General features: G+C 48.3%; 1 protein-coding gene across 6 annotated transcripts in view; it reads left to right on the forward strand.

Moving 5' to 3' along the window:
• Positions 1-23,054, forward strand: part of HCFC1 (host cell factor C1) — a 94,508-nt gene that overhangs the window by 24,585 nt on the left and 46,869 nt on the right. For 5 of the 6 annotated variants that reach the window (XM_063936394.1, XM_063936392.1, XM_063936395.1 and 2 more), the window contains exons 16-17: positions 19,148-19,365; positions 19,582-21,496. In XM_063936394.1, the coding sequence (XP_063792464.1) occupies positions 19,148-19,365; positions 19,582-21,496 (2,133 nt within the window). The remainder of the gene's footprint in view (positions 1-19,147; positions 19,366-19,581; positions 21,497-23,054) is intronic. The other variant, XM_063936393.1, reaches the window with a different exon arrangement.

The raw sequence follows: 23,054 nt of genomic DNA on the forward strand, positions 1-23,054 counted from the left end.
AAGGTGGTCATGCTGTTGGCCTTGGCTTCAGCTAGGCGCGTGTCAGAATTGGCGGCTTTGTCATGTAAAAGCCCATATCTGATTTTCCATATGGACAGGGCAGAATTGAGGACTGGTCCCCAATTTCTCCCAAAGGTGGTATCAGCGTTTCATTTGAACCAACCTATTGTGGTGCCTGCGGCTACTCGGGACTTGGAGGATTCCAAGTTGCTGGATGTAGTCCGGGCCCTGAAAATTTATGTTTCCAGGACGGCTAGAGTCAGAAAAACTGACTCGCTATTTGTCCTGCATGCACCCAACAAGCTGGGTGCTCCTGCTTCAAAGCAGACTATTGCTCGCTGGATCTGTAGCACGATTCAGCTGGCACATTCTGCGGCTGGACTGCCGCATCCTAAATCAGTAAAAGCCCATTCCTCAAGGAAGGTGGGCTCTTCTTGGGCGGCTGCCCGAGGGGTCTCGGCTTTACAGCTTTGCCGAGCTGCTACTTGGTCGGGTTCAAACACATTTGCTAAATTCTACAAGTTTGATACCCTGGCTGAGGAGGACCTTGAGTTTGCTCATTCGGTGCTGCAGAGTCATCCGCACTCTCCCGCCCGTTTGGGAGCTTTGGTATAATCCCCATGGTCCTTACGGAGTTCCCAGCATCCACTAGGACGTCAGAGAAAATAAGAATTTACTCACCGGTAATTCTATTTCTCGTAGTCCGTAGTGGATGCTGGGCGCCCATCCCAAGTGCAGACTCTCTGCAATACATGTATAAAGTTATTGCTTAACTTAAGGGTTATTGTTATGAGCCATCTTTTGAATGAGGCTCAGTTTTTTGTTCATACTGTTAACTGGGTATAGTTATCACGAGTTGTACGGTGTGATTGGTGTGGCTGGTATGAGTCTTACCCTGGATTCCAAATCCTTTCCTTGTTGTGTCAGCTCTTCCGGGCACAGTTTCCCTAACTGAGGTCTGGAGGAGGGGCATAGAGGGTGGAGCCAGTGCACACCAGATAGTACCTAATCTTTCTTTTAGAGTGCCCTGTCTCCTGCGGAGCCCGTCTATTCCCCATGGTCCTTACGGAGTTCCCAGCATCCACTACGGACTACGAGAAATAGAATTACCGGTGAGTAAATTCTTTTCTCTATTAGTGTTCACATACAGTCACTGACCTATACAGTGTTGTAGCCCCACTTATTTTTATATCTGTGGTGCTTTTTCTGTCAGCCGCTAGGGGACACTGGCACAACTTCAAGACTGTGGGGTGATGATGGTGGCTTACAGGGAGCTGGCACTTTAAATAATCTAAGCAGTGAAATGGGCTCCTCCCCTTCTATCCCCCATCATCCCCCAGTTTTGAATTTGTGCCGAGGGAGCCGGTCACTGCTGACCGAGCTCCTGCTCAGTTATATTACTTTTTATTTAAAAATTATTATTTTTTCTTTTTTCTTGGGACTTGGTTCCCTTTAGCCTCAGGAACCCTTCGCCACTTACCCAGAGAAGTGAGGTCGGGGTCACACACCAGCAGCAAGCCGCACAGGAGAACAGCGCTTAACCACAGAAGCACTGTTCCTCCCAACACAGCCGCATCCGTATGCACAGCAGCTGACCTCCATCCTCTCCTCTGCCCGGTCACACTGGCCACGATAGCGACGGGACTCGCACTGCACTGCCGCGCTGACAGACATAGCGCTGCAGCATGGGGAAAATAGTGCTTGCCTGCTCCCAGCTATCTCTCCAGCGACAGCGTTGAGGTCTTCCTGCACTGCCGCGCTGACAGTACACAGCGCGCCAGTGTGGAGGAAGAGTGTGGCCGCTTCCAGTTTGTCCTCCTCGCCGCTCCCCGCTGTGTCTGGTCCGTGACACGGTGCAGCGGCGTGGGGGAATGAGCGGTTCCTCTGTACATTGTGGAGCGGCTGCATTCCACGCAGCGCCGGTATCATGTATGTAGTAGCCATCTCCCTGCACTGCCGTGCTCACATTACACAGTGCGGCAGTATTAATCGGCATTAAACACAAACTTAATCTGGAACTGGAGAGAGAGTCCAGCACTCCAGTGCAGTAAGGCTAGAGTCTAATTTATAGAGGGGAAGGATGATATGAGCTTATTGTTTTAATTGAGGCACCCAATTAAACTGGCGGGGACCTGGTGATATGGGTGCCTCTGCATAGGGGATGGGGCAGAGTTGGCGGGTTTTCAACCTGTCACTCAAACTCCTTCCTCAGCTAGGTAGCTCATTAATGGCAACAATTGTTTCTTTCTCCTCAGGAATCTGCACTGTAGAGCAAAGACAGGTGCACATTGCTGCAGACTGCCAGAAACTTAATAGCCTGCACAAACTACAGCCTGGTGGCTGAGGGGAATTAGAATAGGGAAGTCTGTCAAATACCTCCCTCTATCCTTCTGACTTTCCTCTCTTTCTCTCTATTATTGAGGGTGCTGGTGGAAAATTGTATGTGTCTCTAAAATGGCAGGCAAGGGACCAGCGAATAAGACGTCCCAAAAATTGTTCGTCTATGCGAAGTATAACAGAAAAGCTCACATGGATGAATCCTCCCTGTGTGAGGCATGTGCTTTGGAGGTTACTTAGTTAACCCATCCCAAGACGCTAATTTTTCCCCCTGGGCAGTAGCGCTAACAGGAATCATCTCACAATTACATACTGAGGTGGCTGCTTTACGGAAGACTCGTGAGACGGTTAGGAAGATTCCTCAAAGTGATTTACCTTCTATTGCTACAGTACCACCTTGAGTGTCAGGATTAGCCAGGTCGGTAGAGGGTCTCACAAAACGCTTGGACTCATCCAGTAACCAGCCGGAGACGGAGTCCAAGGTTAAGAAATGTCCAGTGCCCTTAATTCTTCAGTCCGATAAATCCGGAGAAGAACTTTTCTCAGGACGAAGCTGAGGAGGACGATCGTGAGTTGGGCGAAATTACAGATGCAGAACTTTCTCATGGGGTTGATCCTCTTATTTTAGCTATATGACAAGTTTTGAACAATTCCGAGACTTCAACACCGGAGTCGCCAGATACTGCGTTATTTGGCAGAAAACACCGTTCTTCGGTCACTTATCCTTTTTCAAAGAAGCTGGATTATCAGGTGACGGAGGCTTGAAAAAACCCGGACAAGTGATTTCAGATGCCCAAAAGATTCCTTAGTATTTATCTGTTTCCATCGGCTATGACGGATAAATGGGAGAAGTCCCCTCGAGTGGACTCTTCTTTCCAGGTTGTCAAAGAAAATGACATTACCTGTTCTAGGAGCAACTTTTTTGAAAGACCCTTCTGACAGGAAGTTGGACACCATGTTGAAGTCCATCTATTCGGCCGCTGGGGTTGCACTTACACCAACCTTTGTGAGCTCCTGGGTGAACAAGGCAGTGGTGCATTGGGCCACTAAGTTGATTAAAGATTTTCAAGAGAGGGTTCCGTTAGAAAATGTAGTTATCCTAGCGGAACACATTAAAGAATCGGCTATATAACTAGGAGAAGTGGCTAGAGATATCGGACAAGTTAACTCTAGTATCTCAGCAGCAACTATTGCAGCCAGAAGAGCCTTTTGGCTGAGGTCATGACAAGTAGACACTGAGTCAAAAAGAGCGGCGGAGGCACTTTCGTTTACTGGTGACATTGTTTTTGGAAAAGAACTAGACACTCTAATTCTACGGGTGGTAAATCTACCTTCTTACGACCCTTCCATCACCGTCTAAGCGCTCTTGTACTGGAACCTCCGTTCGTTCCACTCAACCTTTTAGAGGACGCCAAAGAGCTTACACCCTTTTGAGGCAGAGGTCGCAGAAAGCAACCAGTCGCTGCTCATCGTCAAGTCCCAAAGCCTACAGAAAAGACTCTGGCATGATGATCTCCCTTCCCACCGGGGCCCAGGTACGATGGGAGTGCGGCTTCAAAATTTTCAGGATGCTTGGTTCAAAATATCTGACAATGCATGTATTCGCAACATCATCTCCCAAGGGTACGAGTTAGATTTCGAAGTTTTACCGCCAAAGAAATATTTTACGACAAGTCTTCCCATCCTTCTGGACAAACGTTTAGCACCTTCAAGGTGCAATACGGACCTTAGTAGAATCGGCTGTGCTAATGCCGGTACCACTGAGTCAACAGAAAAAGGGTTACTATTCCAATCTTTTCGTAGTTCCAAAACCAGACTGTACGGTAAAACCAATCCTGAACTTGAAATCATTAAATCAGTTTCAGTCTTATTACCGGTTCAAGATGGAGTCGCTCAACTCTGTGATTTCGAGCCTGGAACCCAAGGAGTTCATGATCTCTCTACACCAAGGATTCTGATTTGGAACCTGACCAAGCATTTCTCAGGTTCTCGCGATTCAACAAGATCATTTTCAGTTCAGAGCCTTACCATTCTGACTGTCCACAGCACCCAGAGTGTTTTACCAAGGTCATGTCGGTGATTGCTCACATCAGATCATTGGGAATCGCAATAATACCATACCTAGATGACCTCCTCAAGGCTTCATCTGATCTCATTCTCCAGGTGCATGTTCTATTAACATACAATGTGTTGGTAGAACATGGATGGATAATCAATTTTTGGAAATCCAACCTTTAGCTGTCACAGCGTCTCCAGTTTCTCAATGTGACCCTGGACACCAGTGTACAGAGTTTTTCTGCCACAAGACAAAGCTGAGCATACAGAAAGTGGTCCGGGCTGTTCTCGAGCCACGACGGGTATCAGTCCATATATGCATTCGTCTGCTTGGGAAGATGGTAGTTGCTTTAGAAACTCTGGAGTTCGGACATTTTCATTCACGTCCTTTCCCGCTGGACCGGTTACATCCATGGTCAGGGTTGCATCTACACCTTCAACAGTTAGTTCATCTATCTCCAGAGACACGACTTTCGCTTCTTTGGTGGCTCCAGCTGCACAAGCCTCACTGCGGCAGGCGGTTCAGTGTGTGGGACTGGACACTCCTCACGACGGATGCCAGCCTCAGGGGATGGGGCGCGGTTGTGTTGGACTCCAATCTTCAGGGCCACTGGTCTCCACAAGAATCGCTGTTGCCAATAAATGTTAGAACTGAGCGATCTACAATGCGCTGGTTCAAGCCGCCCACATTCTTCGATCCAAGGCGGTAAAAGTTCAATCAGACAACGCGACTGCTGTAACGTACGTAAACAAACAAGGCAGAACTCAGTCTACAGGCAATGCGAGAGGTGTCACATATTCTCCAATGGGCAGAATTCAACACAGTAATTCTCTCGGCGGTATTCATTCCAGGAGTGGACAACTGGGAACCAACTACCTCAGCTGTCTGGATCTACATCCGGGAGAGTGGGCTCTTTACCCAGAGGTGTTCACGATCTGATACAACGCTGGGGTGTCCAGACGTGGATTTCATGGCATCCCATCTCAATCATCAGCTTCCAAGATACATCTCCAGATCCCCGGAACCTCAAGCGGAAGCTGTGGACGCTCTGGCCGTGCGACTTAATTTACGCGTTTCCTCTGTTCCCTTGCATTTTCAAGAGAATCAAATGGGAGTCCATCACGGTGGGTGGCACCAGATTGGCCTCAGAGGGCTTGGTATGCAGACCTGCGCTTCCTTCTAGCAGACGATCCTTGACCTCTTCCTCTGCATCCGGATCTACAAGGGCCTTTTGTGCATCCAGATTTACCACGGCTACGTTTAACGGGATGGTTATTGAGGCAGACATCCTGAAAAGAAAAGGAACTCCGGAATCTGTGATCCCCACGATGTTGCGGGCATGAAAACCGGTTACGGCAGCCCAATACCATTGCATCTGGCGATCCTATATAGTTTTGTGTGATCGAAGAGGATTTTCATCTGATTCTCTTTCTTTCGTCTCGTGGTTCTTAGTGTTTCTTGAAACAGGATTGGGATTATGGACTTCGTCTAGGATCCCTGAAGGTTCAGGTATCTGCTTTATCGATTATCCCCCCCCCCCCCCCCCCAGAAACGCCTAGCAGATGTGCAAACCTTTCTACAAGGGGTTCTACGGGTACAACCTCCGTTTGTTCCACCTACAGCTCCTTGCGATTTAAATCTGGGGCTGGAATTTCTACAGTGAACCTGTTTTGAACCTTTGGAAGAAGCTGATCTTCGATAGCTTACTTTGAAGACTGCTTTTCTATTAGCCATAGCTTCAGCCCGGAGGGTTTCTGAATTAAGTTCCTTGTCTTGCAGACCCCCCTTTTTGATTTTTCATCCTGATCGGTTGGAGTTGAGAACATGTGCTTCTTTCCTTCCCAAGGTCGTGTCTGCTTTTTCACCTCAATTGGCCTATTGTTCCATCTTTGCAGGACGAGTCTTGGACATCTTCTCTGGATGTAGTGAGAACCTTGAAGATTTACGTAGAGCGGACTGCGCGTTTCAGGAAGTCTGATGCTTTATTCGTCCTTTTATGATGTCCCTCGTTGCGGGTGGCCTGCTACTAAGCAGACCCTGACCCACTGGATTAAGTTGACTGTTGGTCAGGCCTATCTCCACCAGTTTAGGTGACTGCCAGTGTCCATTGCTGCCCACTCTACGCGTTCAGTTGGGTCTTCGTGGGCCGCTAGTAGGGGGGCTACCATGTCTCAACTCTGTCGTGCAGCCACTTGGTCCAGTATTCATACATTTGCTAAATTCTACAAGTTTGATTCTTTTTTGCGGCTTCATCTTCAGTTTGGCCGTCTTGTTTTGCAAGGTCCTCGGCGATCTCTCGCACAGGGGGGAAACTTTGCGATGTCCCCACAGTCTTGAAGTTGTGCCAGTGTCCCCTAGTGGCTGACAGAAAGAGGAGGATTTTGGTACTTACCGATAAATCACTTTTTTCGGAAGCCATAGGGGACACTGGCTGCCCGCCCGTCGCTGTTCTCTTGCCTTCCTTGCTGTTCTGTTGTTTTTAATTGCTATACGCTCTTTTCCTTCGTATAGTTTCTGTTCTCTTGTTCCCGTCTCCTCTCTGCTAATTCATAACTGAGGGATGATGGCGGGTGTGGGGGGGGGGGGTGGAGCCTGGTTCACTTCTTAGATTATTTAAAGTGCCAGCTCCCAGTAAGCCACCATCATCACCCACAGTCTTGAAGTTGTGCCAGTGTCCCCTATGGCTTCCGAAAAACGGATTTATCGAACTACCAAAATCCTCCTTTTTACATTTGGTGATTTCCTCTTACAATTGACCGCTGTTGTGGTCAATGTTTTGCCTGTTCAAGGGGATGCACAACTCGCTGCTGTAGAACTGCCATGGGTCCATTCTTTCTCAGTCAGTTCAAGGTCTAGCGCAGGTGTCAGCTCATCTCCAACAGATGTTTGACAAGGACCGGCATTCCAAACTCAAACCTGCCAGACAAGACTGCTCCATGCCTCATTCTGTGTGTGACTCCAACTCTGATGTGTCTTCAGACCGTGAGGAGGACGTCTGTCTCTTTTAGATGTGGAAAATTCCTCTGTTCCTGAAGATTCCTAGGCACAGGTAGATGTTGAAGCACTACTCAGGGCAGTTAGATCCGTGCTTTTGTATAAGGATTCTGAATAGTCTTTGAAGTCTGATGCCCCTGTCTTTAAGCATCAGAAGGCTACAGCTGAATTCCTTTCCTCTGCTAAGCTAGAAGCCCTCCTAGTGGAGGCATGGGCTCATACGCGCAGTCGGGGTTGTTTTTTTGTATCCAAACATTCTCTACATTCTCTCTACGTTTTATCTGCTTCCATCGGCAGATAGGACAAAATAGGAGTTTCCTCTTCCAGTGGATGCACACATTGCCCATTTAATTATCTACTACCCTTCCTATACCGAACATGGCCTCTCAAGAACCATGGGAATAGGAAACTGGAATTATTAGAATTTTTTTTTTTTTTAATACAATCTTTTCCAATGCAGGGGCGGTCGTGTGCCTGGCCCTCGCACCCGCTTATGTCTTGATGGCTATAATACGTTGGGCAGACTCCCTAGAGCAGGGGTGGGGAACCTTTTTACTACCAAGGGCCATTTGGATATTTATAAAATCCTTCGGGGGCCATACAAAAATTCTCAACTTAAAAAAATTACACTGCCCCCCAGTAGGTCTGCCCAGTTGGGTGTGGTCAATTTAAAATGGGACGTGATATACATGCCCCCAATAGTGCAGTGCCAGGTCCACAATTGCCCCCCCCCCCGCGGCGCCAGGTCCACAATTGCCCCCCCCCGCGGCGCCAGGTCCACAATTGCCCCCCCCCGCGGCGCCAGGTCCACAATTGCCCCCCCGCGGCGCCAGGTCCACAATTGCCCCCACAGTGCCCCCCCAACTGTGCTGCTTACCGCTGCTCCATCCGGCGCCGTGTCTCGGCTGGCAGGGGGTCATGACAGGGAGGAGAGCGTGGCTTTGTCGGGCGGTGGGGTGAAGGACTTCAAACCAGCCACTGGTTCGTGAGCCAATCAGAGCTCGCGGACCGGCAGCGGCGGCTCCTGATTGGCTGCTATTCCGTGAGCTCTGGCTCACGAACCGGCAGCTGGTTTGAAGCCCTACACGCCGCCGCCCGACATAGCCGCACTCTCCTCCCTGACAGCTGAGACGCTGCCGCCGGACTGAGCGTCTGCGTGTCTCACTGACACAAGCAGGGGGTCCGGACCAAACGGCTTCGCGGGCCTTGTACGGCCCGCGGGCCGGAGGTTCCCCACCCCTGCCTATAGAGGCTGGTCTTCACTCCGGGGCTCACAGGTCTGACTTATTGTCTCTAGTTGAGCATATCTGGGTGGCGAGTACTTATATGTGTGAGGCTGCCATTGACTCTGGCATCCTCACTTCTAAGGTGTTAGGATCTACGGTCGTTGCCAGCAGACCCCCCTCTGCCTTCGCACCTGTAATGCAGATTCCAAGAATGCTCTAGAGCAGTGGTTCCCAACCTTGGTCCTCAAGTACCCCCAACAGTTCATGTTTTCCAGGTCTCCTCACATGATTGCAAGTGAAATAAGTTCCTCCACCTGTGGGTCTTTTTAAATGTCAGTGAGTAATGAGTACACCTGTTCAACTGCTAGGTGACCTGGAAAACATTAACTGTTGGGGGTACTTGAGGTCTGAGTAGTGACGCCACAGTGATTCTCATTGCTCCAAATTTAGTATGCCTAGCTTGCTACAATGATCTTCTTCTAAATCTTTCCATCAATGTGTCATGGCCTCTCCCTCCCTGTCCACACCTTCTGTCTCAGGCCTGTGCTTGTGTCCAGATCTGGCCAGTCTTGCTTTGACGGGTTGTTACTTGAGACACTTGTCTTAAGAGCTATGGGGTTCTCTTAGTCTCTAAACCGCACCATGCTTAATGCAAGAAAGCATTCTTCCATCCGGATCGACCGCAGTGTTACAAAAACTATTTAGAATGGTGCGTGGTTTGATTGTTTCAACCCCAGATCTTTTAGTCTAGCCAGTCTCCTGTCTGCTCCCAAACACCCATCTCCTCCCCCCCACCCCCTCCAACACGCACACGGTCAGATCTGGCTTTAGGATTACTGTTTTTTGCACTCGGAGTACAGATTTCTGTGCTTTCGGCCTTTTTCCAGCATAAGGTGGCGCTTCTGTCCAATGTGCAGACCTTTCTCTAGGGGGTTATCTATGTGCAGCCTCCATTTTGTTCTGGCGGTGGCTCAGTGTAACTTGTCTCTTGTCATACGTGCTTTACATTCAGCATTCAGCACGTTTTGAACTCCTTCATACTGTTGACCATCGTTGGCTTACGTGGAAGACTTTCTCCGTGAGATTGCTTCGGTATGACGAGTCTCTTGAGTGCCTTGTCTTGCTGCTCTTTCTCGTTTTCCATGTAAAGCAGTCCTTCGCACATGCCCGGGTTATCTTCTGAAGGTCGTATCCTGGTTCCACATCAATCAGGAGCTTGTGGTTCCATCCTTGCAGACACCTGATTCTTCCAAGGATCAGGTCTCCTTGGTCATTATGTGGGCCCTCTGTTTTTAGGTGCACAGAACTCTGGATTTTCACAAATCTGATTCCCTTTTTTGTTCTGTATGATTTCAACAAATGGGGCTGGCCAATATTCCACTTGGTCTGTCGGCACTTTTTTGGCAGCTCAGTGAGGCGTCTCTGCGTATCAACTTTGTAAGGCTGCAGCATGGTCCTCTGCTCAAAGGTTCATTAAATTTTATTCCTTTGACACCTTCACCTCCCATAGATACGGGTTTTGGCCATAGAGTTCTCAGCGCAGCACAGGAGCGTCCCCTCACATAGGGAGACTGCTTTGGGACATCCCATAGCCCACCCTGATGAACCTGACTTGTGGGGTTGTTTTTTTTTTTTTTTTGTTTGTTTCTTTTTTTCGTTCTCCCTTTTCTCCATGCCTCTGTATGTTTGATCTGTGTATTCCAGGCTTTCTTCCTCCTGCTACTTGCTTTGGGCTTGTTCACTAAACTGGAAGTCTGAGCTGGGGGCGAGGTATTGGGGTAGAGGGAGCCTGTGCTGTTGGGTAAAGAAATTTAACTGGTGCCCAGGCTAGCCTCACCATCCATACCCATAGTGATCCCTTTGTCCCCAACAGATGAATAAGAGGGTTGTGTGTGTTGTTGTTTTTTTTATTTTTTTTAAATGTAAATTTGGTTTAAACCAACCAACCCTGGCTCAGACGTAGCAAAACAAAAAACCCTATGCTCGCAGCTAGCGTCCTTGTGGTTCAAAATTAGGACTTTGATGACCTCTTAATGTATGGACAGTGGCTGCCCTACACAACTGCTCTGTGGAGGCTCAGTACCGTGCTGCCTAGAACGTACCATCAGATCTAATGGAATGAGTCTAAATCCAAGCGGGAGCCAGCCATCCAACTCAATGGGGTATATGCAATTGCCGGCGAATCGCTGCAATTTTTCGCCCGTTTTTTAATTCGACACAATTCGACCGTCGAATTCCGGCAGGTGGGTGCCGGAATTCAACATATTCAATAAAAAACGGATTCGACAGTACCGCTGTCGAAAAACGGACGATTTGACGGATTTTGATTAGATTTTAATTTTTGTTTAAAAAACGGTAAAAAACCCCAAAAAAAACTGCGTGGGGTCCCTCCTCCTAAGCATAACCAGCCTCTGGCTCTTCGAGACGGTCCTGGTTCTAAAAATCCGGGGGGAAAACTGACTGGATCCCCCGTATTTTTAAAACCAGCACCGGGCTCTGCGCCTGGTGCTGGTGCAAAAAATACGGGGGACAAAGAATAGGGGTCCCCCGTATTTATTACACCAGCATCGGGCTCCACTAGCTGGGTAGATAATGCCACAGCCGGGGGTCACTTTTATACAGCGCCCTGCGGCCGTGGCATTAAATACGCAACTAGTCACCCCTGGCCGGGGTACCCTGGAGGAGTGGGGACCCCTTCAATCAAGGGGTCACCCTCCTCCAGCCACCCAAGGGCCAGGGGTGAAGCCCGAGGCTGTGTCGACGTGTGAAATAAAGTTTTACTCTCACGGTGTGCGTGTCCTGTTTTTATTTGGGTATTTTTTTCCCCCAGTAGAACTACAGGTACCAGCGGGCCTTTTTTTCTCCCGCATGCTGGTACTTGTGGTTCTCCAAGTACCAGCTTGCGGGGAGGCTTGCTGGGACTTGTAGTACTACTGGAAAAAACAATATTCTTTCATTTTTCAAAAGGCCATCAGCCCCCCATCCGCAGCCCTTGGATGGGGGGGGACAGCCTCGGGCTTCACCCCTGGCCCTTGGGTGGCTGGAGGGGGGGGGGACCCCTTGATTGAAGGGGTCCCCACTCCTCCAGGGTACCCTGGCCAGGGTTGACTAGTTGCGTATTTAATGCCACGGCCGCAGGGCGCTGTATAAAAGTGACACCCGGCTCTGGCATTATCTACCCAGCTAGTGGAGCCCGATGCTGGTGTAAAAAATACGGGGGACCCCTACGCTTTTTGTCCCCCGTATTTTTTTGCACCAGGCGCAGAGCCCGGTGCTGGTTTTAAAAATACGGGGGATCCCATGTCTGTTTTTCCCCCCGGATTTTTAGAACCAGGACCGTCTCGAAGAGCCCGAGGCTGGTTATGGGGGACCCCACGCCATTTTTTTTTCTGATTTTTACCATTCCATAAAAAATAAAAAAATAAATATATTTTTAAAAATATATAAATAATACTTGTGCCTCCAAAATAGACAGACCAAGTACCTAATCCCTTCTAATATAAATAGATATGCTATTACCAATTAAAAAAAACATGTTTGTAAAAATTTTTATTAGATTCCGCCAGCAAAGTGTGGAGGATTGATAATGACGAATTTACTGTCTAAAAGCACTGTTGTCGAATTTACAATCTTCAATTGAATATACTTTTGTCGAATTGCCGCATTTGTACCATTGCAGAAATGTCGAATTTGACAAATGTCGAATTTGGAAAGTCCGTTTTTTTGGCGAAAAGTACATAATTACATTGTCGAAATTTTTTTTTTTTTTTTTGGTGAAAATGTCCAGTTTTTCGACATTTTCAGGAATTCGACCGCAATTGCATATACCCCTATGTCTGCTTAGTCACTGGCCGTCATCTTTTGATCCCTGTGCTTTCTGCAGCCTTTGAGCTGGCATTAGACCAGATGTTGCAGCAAGCTAAGTAGCTCCCCACTCTTCCTAGACCTAGAGCAAAGACCTGGGATCACTGTTCAGCCCTTACACCAAGATTTTCACAACAAGGAAAGGTTGATGCAGGGTGCCAGGTGTATGCTGCCTACAGCTAGCCTAAAAGTGTTAATAAAGCTGTTCTTTTGCATGGCTGCGATACTTCTGTGCTGTGCCCTTTGGGGATGTTCCAATCCCTTTCATCCTGGTGAAGTTTCACACTTAGCAGGCTCACCAGAACTTAAACTGCAGCCAGCAGCTCATTCATCCTCCCTCACAGCTGCAGGGAAATGTTAGTGAGGTGTATTGGGCTCGGTTAAACATGGCAGTGGACACTGGGTGGTGAATGCCTCAAGTACCAATCTCTAAACCCTGATCATGAAAGGGGTCCTGACGTTTCAATGGCTGGTTTTAACTGTGTAGCTGTTAAAGCCACTCTCTTGAGAGAAGAGTATTTTGTTTTCCTTTCTGTGGTGATAAAGCAGAAAGACTATGCTGGTCCTCTTTTACCTGAAGTGCAGACCTTCTTCCCCATTGAGGAGGAAGTTCAACCTGTTTCAAACCGCTTATATAGCACCTTCCTTTCGAATGGATGGGTGAATTTGCACTTCATTTACCTAGAAGACTATCTCCACATCGATCTCAGAGCTGGGGTCCTGTCTGTTTTCAGTCCTTTTTCTCTGACGTCCTAAGTGGATGCTGGGACTCCGTAAGGACCATGGGGAATAGCGGCTCCGCAGGAGACTGGGCACAACTAAGAAAGCTTTAGGACTACCTGGTGTGCACTGGCTCCTCCCACTATGACCCTCCTCCAGACCTCAGTTAGAATCTTGTGCCCGACTGAGCTGGATGCACACTAGGGGCTCTCCTGAGCTCCTAGAGAGAGAGTATATTTTAGGTTTTTTATTTTACAGTGAGATCTGCTGGCAACAGACTCACTGCAGCGAGGGACTAAGGGGAGAAGAAGCGAACCTACCTAACTGGTGGTAGCTTGGGCTTCTTAGGCTACTGGACACCATTAGCTCCAGAGGGATCGACCGCATGGAACCGGCCTTGATGTTCGGTCCCGGAGCCGCGCCGCCGGCCCCCTTACAGAGCCAGAAGCAAGAAGTGATCCGGAAAATCGGCGGCAGAAGACTCCTGTCTTCAACAAGGTAGCGCACAGCACTGCAGCTGTGCGCCATTGCTCCTCATGCACACCTCACACTGCGGTCACTGATGGGTGCAGGGCGCTGGGGGGGGGCACCCTGAGCAGCAATATAAACACCTTGCCTGGCAAAATAATCACAATATATAGCCCCAGAGGCTATATATGTGATATATTACCCCTGCCAGAATTCCTGAAAAAAGCGGGAGAAGTCCGCAAAAAAGGGGCGGGGCTATCTCCCTCAGCACACTGGCGCCATTTCTCCCTCACAGCTCCACTGGAAGGAAGCTCCCTGGCTCTCCCCTGCAGTCTACACTACAGAAGGGTAAAAAAGAGAGGGGGGCACTAAATTTAGGCGCAATATACATATATAGCAGCTATAAAGGGATATAATTTAGTTAATCCCTGTATTATATAGCGCTCTGGTGTGTGCTGGCATACTCTCTCTGTCTCCCCAAAGGGCTTTGTGGGGTCCTGTCCTCTGTCAGAGCATTCCCTGTGTGTGTGCGGTGTGTCGGTACGGCTGTGTCGACATGTTTGATGAGGAGGCTTATGTGGAGGCGGAGCAGATGCCTATAAATGTGTTGTCACCCCCTGCTGGGCAGACACCTGAGTGGATGGACTTGTGGAAGGAATTACGTGAAAGTGTCGACTCCTTACATAAAAAATTTGACGACATGCCAAATGCGGGACAGCCGGCTTCTCAGCTCGTGCCTGCCCAGACGTCTCAAAGGCCATCAGGGGCTCTAAAACGCCCGCTACCTCAGATGGCAGACACGAAGAGACTAATGTAATGTCCAATAGGGCCACTCGTTACATGATTGAGGCAATGAAAGAGGTTTTACACATTTCTGATGTGACCCCAGGTACCACAAAAAAGGGTATTATGTTTGGAGAGAAAACTACCAGTAGTTTTTCCCCCTTCTGAAGAATTAAATGAAGTGTGTGAAGTAGCGTGGGCTTGCCCCGATAAAAAATTGGTAATTTCTAAAAAGTTACTAATGGCGTACCCTTTCCCGCCAGAGGATAGGTCACGTTGGGAAACACCCCCTAGGGTGGATAAGCGCTCACACGCCTGTCAAAGAAGGTGGCACTACCGTCTCTGGATACGGCCGCCCTAAAGGAACCTGCTGATAGAAAGCAGGAGGCTCTCCTGAAGGCTATATATACACACACTGGTATTATACTGAGACCAGCTATTGCTTCAGCATGGATGTGCAGTGCTGCACCTGCGTGGTCAGATTCCCTGTCAGAAAACATTGACACCCTAGACAGGGACACTATATTGCTAAACATAGAGCATATTAAAGACGCTGTCTTATACATGAGAGATGCACAGAGGGATATTTGCCGGCTGGCATCTAAAATAAGTGCACTGTCCATTTCTGCCAGGAGAGGGTTATGGACTCGGCAGTGGACAGGTGATGCAGATTCTAAAAGGCATATGGAAGTTTTGCCTTATAAGGGTGAGGAGTTGTTCGGGGATGGTCTTTCAGACCTAGTGTCCACAGCAACGGCTGGGAAGTCAGCATTTTTTACCACATGTCCCCTCACAACCAAAGAAAGCACCGTATTATCAGGTACAGTCCTTTCGTCCCCAAAAGAGCAGGCGGGGTAGAGACGCGTCCTTTCTGCCCAGAGGCAGAGGTAGGGGAAAAAAGCTGCAGCATACAGCCAGTTCCCAGGAACAAAAGTCCTCCCCCGCTTCTTCTTCTAAGTCCGCCGCATGACGCTGGGGCTCAACAGGCGGAGCCAGGTACGGTGGGGGCCCGTCTCAAAAACTTCAGCAATCAGTGGGCTCGCTCACAAGTAGATCCCTGGATCCTTCAAGTGGTATCTCAGGGGTACAGGCTGGAATTCGAGACATTTTCCCCCCGCCGTTTCCTCAAATCTGCCTTGCCAACAACTCCCTCAGGCAGGGAGGCTGTGATAGAGGCAATTCACAAGCTGTATTCCCAGCAGGTGATAGTCAAGGTGCCCCTACTTCAACAAGGATAGGGTTACTATTCCACAATGTTTGTGGTACCGAAACCGGACGGTTCGGTGAGACCCATTTTAAATTTGAAATCCTTGAACACATATATAAAAAAATTCAAGTTCAAGATGGAATCGCTCAGGGCTGTTATTGCAAGCCTGGAAGAGGGGGATTACATGGTATCACTGGACATCAAGGATGCTTACCTGCATGTCCCCATTTACCATCCTCACCAGGAGTACCTCAGATTTGTGGTACAGGATTGTCATTACCAATTCTAGACGTTGCCGTTCGGCCTGTCCACGGCACCGAGGGTATTTACCAAGGTAATGGCCGAAATGATGATACTCCTTCGAAAAAAGGGAGTTTTAATTATCCCATACTAGGACGATCTCCTGATAAAGGCGAGGTCCAGGGAGCAGTTGTTGGTCGGCGTAGCACTATCTCAGGAGGTGCTACACCAGCACGGTTGGATTCTAAATATTCCAAAGTCACAGCTGGTTCCTGCGACACGTCTACTGTTCCTGGGGATGATTCTGGACACAGTCCAGAAAAAAAGTGTTTCTCCCAGAGGAGAAAGCCAAGGAGCTGTCATCTCTAGTCAGTGGCCTCCTGAAACCATAAACAGATGTCGGTGCATCACTGCACGAGAGTCCTGGGAAAGATGGTAGCTTCCTACGAAGCAATTCCATTCGGCAGGTTCCATGCCAGAACTTTTCAGTGGGACCTGTTGGACAAGTGGTCCGGATCGCATCTTCAGATGCATCGGTTGATCACCCTGTCTCCAAGGACCAGGGTATCTCTGCTGTGGTGGCTGCAAAGTGCTCATCTTCAAGAGGGCCGCGGATTCGGCATACAGGACTAGGTCCTGGTGACCACGGATGCCAGCCTTCGAGGCTGGGGGGCAGTCACACATGGAAGAAACTTCCAAGGACTTTGGTCAAGTCAGGAGACTTCCCTACACATAAATGTTCTGGAACTGAGGGCCATTTACAATGCCCTAAGTCAGGCAAAACCCCTGCTTCAAAACCAGCCGGTTCTGATCCAGTCAGACAACATCACGGCAGTCGCCCATGTAAACCGACAGGGCGGCGCAAGAAGCAGGACGGCGATGGCAGAAGCCACAAGGATTCTCCGATGGGCGGAAAGTCACGTGTTAGCACTGTCAGCAGTGTTCATTCCGGGAGTGGACAACTGGAAAGCAGACTTCCTCAGCAGGCACGACCTCCACCCGGGAGAGTGGGGACTTCATCCAGAAGTCTTCCAACTGATTGTAAACCGTTGGGAAAGGCCACAGGTGGACATGATGGCGTCCCGCCTAAACAAAAAGCTAGAAAAATATTGCTCCAGGTCAAGGGACCCTCAGGCGATAGCTGTGGACGCTCTAGTGACACCGTGGGTGCACCGGTCGGTTTATGTGTTCCCCCCTCTTCCTCTCATACCCAAGGTACTGAGGATAATAAGGAAAAGAGGAGTAAGAACTATACTCATTGTTCCGGATTGGCCAAGAAGAGCTTGGTACCCGGAACTTCAAGAATTGATCTCGGAGGACCCATGGCCTCTGCCGCTCAGACAGGACCTGCTGCTGCAGGGGCCCTGTCTGTTCCAAGACTTACCGCGGCTGCGTTTGACGGCATGGCGGTTGAACACCGGATCCTAAAAGAAAAGGGTATTCCGGAGGAAGTCATTCCTACGCTCATTAAAGCTAGAAAAGATGTAACCGTACAACATTATCACCGCATATGGTGAAAATATGTTGCGTGGTGTGAGGCCAGGAAGGCCCCAACGGAGGAATTTCAGCTGGGTCGATTTCTGCACTTCCTACAGTCAGGGGTGACTATGGGCCTAAAACTGGGTTCCATTAAGGTCCAGATTTCGGCCCTGTCGATTTTCTTCCAAAAAGAACTGGCTTCACTGCTTGAAGTTCAGACATTTGTTAAGGGAGTGCTGCATATTCAGCCTCCTTTTGTGCCTCCAGTGGCACCGTGGGACCTCAACGTGGTGTTAGGTTTCCTAAAGTCACATTGGTTTGAGCCACTTAAAACCGTGGATTTAAAATATCTCACGTGGAAAGTGGTCATGCTTTTGGCCTTGGCGAGTGTCATAATTGGCGGCTTTGTCATGTAAAAGCCCCTATTTGATTTTCCATATGGATAGGGCAGAATTGAGGACTCGTCCCCAGTTTCTCCCTAAGGTGGTATCGGCTTTTCACTTGAACCAACCTATTGTTGTGCCTGCGGCTACTAGGGACTTGGAGGACTCCAAGTTACTGGACGTAGTCAGGGCCTTGAAAATTGATGTTTCCAGGACGGCTGGAGTCAGGAAGACTGACTCGCTATTTATCCTGTATGCACCCAACAAGCTGGGTGCTCCTGCTTCGAAGCAGACAATTGCTCGCTGGATTTGTAGTACAATTCAGCTTGCGCATTCTGCGGCTGGCCTGCCGCAGCCTAAATCTGTAAAAGCCCATTCCACGAGGAAAGTGGGCTCTTCTTGGGCGGCTGCCCGAGGGGTCTCGGCTTTACAACGTTGCCGAGCTGCTACTTGGTCAGGGGCAAACACGTTTGCAAAATTCTACAAATTTGATACCCTGGCTGAGGAGGACCTTGAGTTCTCTCATTCGGTGCTGCAGAGTCATCCGCACTCTCCCGCCCGTTTGGGAGCTTTGGTATAATCCCCATGGTCCTTACGGAGTCCCAGCATCCACTTAGGACGTCAGAGAAAATAAGATTTTACTCACCGGTAAATCTATTTCTCGTAGTCCGTAGTGGATGCTGGGCGCCCGTACCAAGTGCGGACTGTCTGCAATACTTGTATATAGTTATTGTTAACTAAAGGGTTATTGTTGAGCCATCTGTTGAGAGGCTCTGTTATGTTCATACTGTTAACTGGGTATAATATCACGAGTTATACGGTGTGATTGGTGTGGCTGGTATGAGTCTTACCCGGGATTCAAAATCCTTCCTTATTGTGTCAGCTCTTCCGGGCACAGTATCCTAACTGAGGTCTGGAGGAGGGTCATAGTGGGAGGAGCCAGTGCACACCAGGTAGTCCTAAAGCTTTCTTAGTTGTGCCCAGTCTCCTGCGGAGCCGCTATTCCCCATGGTCCTTACGGAGTCCCAGCATCCACTATGGACTACGAGAAATAGATTTACCGGTGAGTAAAATCTTATTTTTTTTTATTTTTTTGCTCCTCTTCCATAACGTTAGTGCTGTTACAACCAAACCTTATTTCAGCTTCAAGTGGTCTTAAGTTTGATCTGAGTCTGGACTTTTATTTATTAAAATTATTTTTTTATTTTTTTTTACTAACAAAAATGATTTTGGCAAGTTTTTTTTTTTTTCTTTTCTAAAAGTATTTATAAAATGGCTAGGCATGTGTGGTTGTAGATTCAGAGAGGGGTGTACTTTAACCAGGGTTAATGTATTGTGGCATTTAATATATTGATGTTTTGTGACATACCTGTGTTTGCCTTGTGTTTAGGGATGACAACTCTTGGTACAGTAACTGGAACAATGTCTACGAGTCTGGCAGGTGGTGGGGTACACAACACTGCTTCACTTGCAACTCCAATAAATACCTTGGGAACCATCGCCACATTATCAAGCCAGGTGATTAATCCTGGAGCCATCACTATGTCTGCAGCTCAGACCTCACTTACTGCAGCCTCTGGACTGAGTACACCTACAATTACTATGCAGGTGACAAGCACACCTTTTTTTTTTTTTTGTTTTGTTTTTTGGTCTTTTATTTAAATGATGCTTTACACAGCACTAGTAAAATTGTAGTCTTATTCAGTAGGAGCAGCTTTACGTTAAAATTTGTTTGCATTATACTTCTGTGTAACTTTTTGTTTTCCTATTGGTGTTGTAGTGTAATTGGTTTGACCCATTTTTTTTTTCCGCCCCCTTTTTCAGCCAATATCTCAGCCAACCCAAGTGACGTTAATCACCACTCCTAGTGGAGTTGAAGCCCAGCCTGTCCATGACCTTCCTGTTTCTATTTTGGCTTCGCCAACTACGGATCAGCCCACAGCAACTGTAACTATAGCGGACTCTGGTCAAGGAGATCAGCAGCCTGGCACAGTCACCCTCGTATGTTCCAATCCTCCTTGTGAGACCCATGAAACAGGAACCACAAATACTGCGACTACCACCCTTGTGAATCTCAGCAGTATAGTTCAGCAACCTGGTGGCACACTGCAGTTTGTATGTGAAGGTCAGGAGCCTGGAACCTATGTAACAATGGGCCAGGCTAACGGAAGCATTGTTAGAGTCTGTTCCAATCCCCCATGTGAAACTCACGAAACTGGAACAACACAAACTTCAACCACCGCAATGGCCAGTATCGGCAGCGGTCAGCCGGGGACTGTTGTAAGAGTATGTTCAAATCCTCCCTGCGAGACCCACGATACAGGAACTACACAGACATCAACTACGGCAATGGCAAATATTGGCAACGGGCAGACTGAAACGGTGCTTAGAGTGTGTTCTAATCCACCGTGTGAGACGCATGATACTGGCACAACACCAACTGCAACAACCGCCAGATCAAATTTTGGCAATGAAAACTTGCAGACGCCGCCAAATAATCCACCATGTGAGACTTTACAGACCACGTCCACCCATACGGTCATGACTGTGGCTGCTAACATTACTAGCGGACAGGCAGAAGATTTACAGCAAGTTTGCTCCAACCCACCATGTGAAACACACGAGACGCATACAACAAACACAGCTACTGTGGCCACATCTAATCTGACAACAGAGCAGCCTGGTAATGTTCTCCAGATGTGCTCTAATCCACCAAATGAAACTCATGAAACTGGCACAACTCACACACCAACCACCGCAAGATCCAATATCGGCACAGGGCTTTCAGAGAACATACAGAGAACACCAAACAACCCACCGTGTGAGACTCATCAAACCAGTTCTACGAAAACTACCATGTCTGTATATACAGATTTTAATTCAGGCACATCTGGCCTTCTGGAGGTGGAACATGGCAAAGTTGCTAGCAAAGAAGCTGACAAATCCATCACAGAGCTAGGCCAGTCAGTATCCTCTAACCATTCGTCTGAAACGATGATGACTGGCACTACTCAAACTGCAACCACAGCAAAGTCCAACATCAACTCTGGAACATCTGAAAACAACCAACGGACCACTGGTGACTCATGTGAGACTCATCAGGCAAGCTCCACACGTACCACAATGACTGTATCTGCAGATTCAGATGCAGTTTGTTCTAACCCACCATGTGAGACTCATGAGACCAGTACAACCAACACCCCAACTACAGCAAGGTCCAGTGTTGTCGCAGAACAAGGTGAAAATACACAGCAGTCTTCTGGTGAAACTGATCAGGCAACCTGTACGGGAACCACCACAACGCCTACAGAAACTGAACCAAACACTTTAGAGCAACGTGTGTGCTCCAACCCACCTTGTGAAACCCACGATACGAACACCACCAATACTGCAAGCACATCTACATCCAACATAGGACCCAGTGTACCTCCCGCACAGCAGATCTGCTCCAACCCGCCTTGTGAAACCCATGAAACGAACACCACCAATACTGCAACCACATCAACATCTAACATTGGACCCAATGCACCACCTGTTCCTGCACAGCAGGTTTGCTCCAACCCACCTTGTGAAACCCATGAAACGAACACCACCAATACTGCGACCACATCAACATCTAACATTGGACCCAACGCACCTCCTGCTCAGCAGGTTTGCTCCAACCCACCTTGTGAAACACATGAAACAGGAACTACCCATACAGCCACAATAGTTACAGCCACCATGGGGACTAATCAAGGTGAGGTTCCTGTCTTGTGTAATTTCCCCCTTTCCCGTCATTATTTAATTATTAAACATTTGAAATTTGCTAAATTTAAACTCTTTAATACAATGCTCAACCCATATGTTGATTGGTTGGCTTTTAAATATGCATAAAGTTGTTACATTTTCGGCGAAAGTGTATTCATTGCATTCCATGATGTCTCTCTATCTGGTGTTGAACAACCCTGAGAATCTAGAGCCTCGTGCAATTTGGTGCTTCAAAATATTTGCATGGTATATTGGATGTCCTGCCTCTCTCTCTTCCCTTGCATGGAATTCAGCTATGGTTATGACTAAAACCAAGTTGGGTAAAGGACCTGTGACCTCAGCAGGGGGAGGAGCAAGGCCAGAACATGGTACACGAAATGTACCCTCGCATCTTTCTGTTGCTTTTTATTGCCACTAGCTATGAGAAACTTTAAGGAAGCAGGTGGGAGCTGGTCCCATATGGTAACAAGGGACCCAATGCTACTGCCGTGCCATCTGATGTCACGGCACTGGAATCAGAGGAGAGGATACGGTCATTAGGTCGGCAGTCATTAGGTCGACTACTATTGGTCGATATGCATTAAGTCGACGGGGTCACTAGACCTGTTGACCAATAGTGGTCGACCTAATGACTGTTAACCTAAATTGTGTCAACTCAACGACCCATACCCCTGAAGAGTGTGTAGTTGTGACGTGTCCCTGTATGGGGGGCCTGAACAGAAGTGCAGATCTCGTGGGTACTTGGGGTTGGTCAGGTGCATGCTGTGAAGTCACTCACTTGGCACAGTCTGACAGTGGGGGGGTCATTGGTGGGAGGTGTAACACCTGAGACCGCTAGAACCATCTTGTCCTTGGCAGACATTCCTCTTCGAACTCCTACTTCTATCCTCTTCTATATTGTCAGCTGCAGGGAAGTGTTGGTGTGTGGGCTAGTTCTTCGGAATGGGGTAGTGACCCAGGCTATTGCTATTACAGGTTATCACTTTCGCTCATCAGTGTACTGTAGCTGTCTGTCTTGTCAGATTAAGGCAAGACCAATGTGGATGGGGTGGCATCAGTGATGGCTCTGTAGGTACAAAACCATGTGCAGTCTGTGCATGGATGTATCCTGCTTTAGCCTGAGTCATTTTGAATCTGCCTCTTAATTGTTGGGGGAAAGGGGGAGAAATGGACTTGGTGCTCATCTCATGAGGGACGAGAAGTGTAGAAGGATTGAGACATGAGAATTCCACAAGGTGATGAGGTTTACTTATTTTCGGGCTGTGAAGCAAATGCTAAACTTTCAGGATATACCGTTCAGGTTCTACTTTAAAGAATAGTCATTCCAACTTTAGATCATGGTCAGTCTCCTGAATAGGTGGGATCCCTTCTTGTTGAATTGCCACGGCTCCGTTGTCTTGCATGGGTGGGACATTGGACCTTTGGAAGGTGAATTATTGGAAGAGACATTAGCATGTGGCTAAGCACACTGTTGCTAGGTGGCACAGGCCTATATTGCAGTAGGGAAACCTGTTCCGAAAGTGTGAGCACATTTTACCAGGATGGTG

This window comes from Pseudophryne corroboree, chromosome 8 (assembly GCF_028390025.1).
Source record: "Pseudophryne corroboree isolate aPseCor3 chromosome 8, aPseCor3.hap2, whole genome shotgun sequence".
NCBI classification, from domain to species: Eukaryota; Metazoa; Chordata; class Amphibia; order Anura; family Myobatrachidae; genus Pseudophryne; species Pseudophryne corroboree.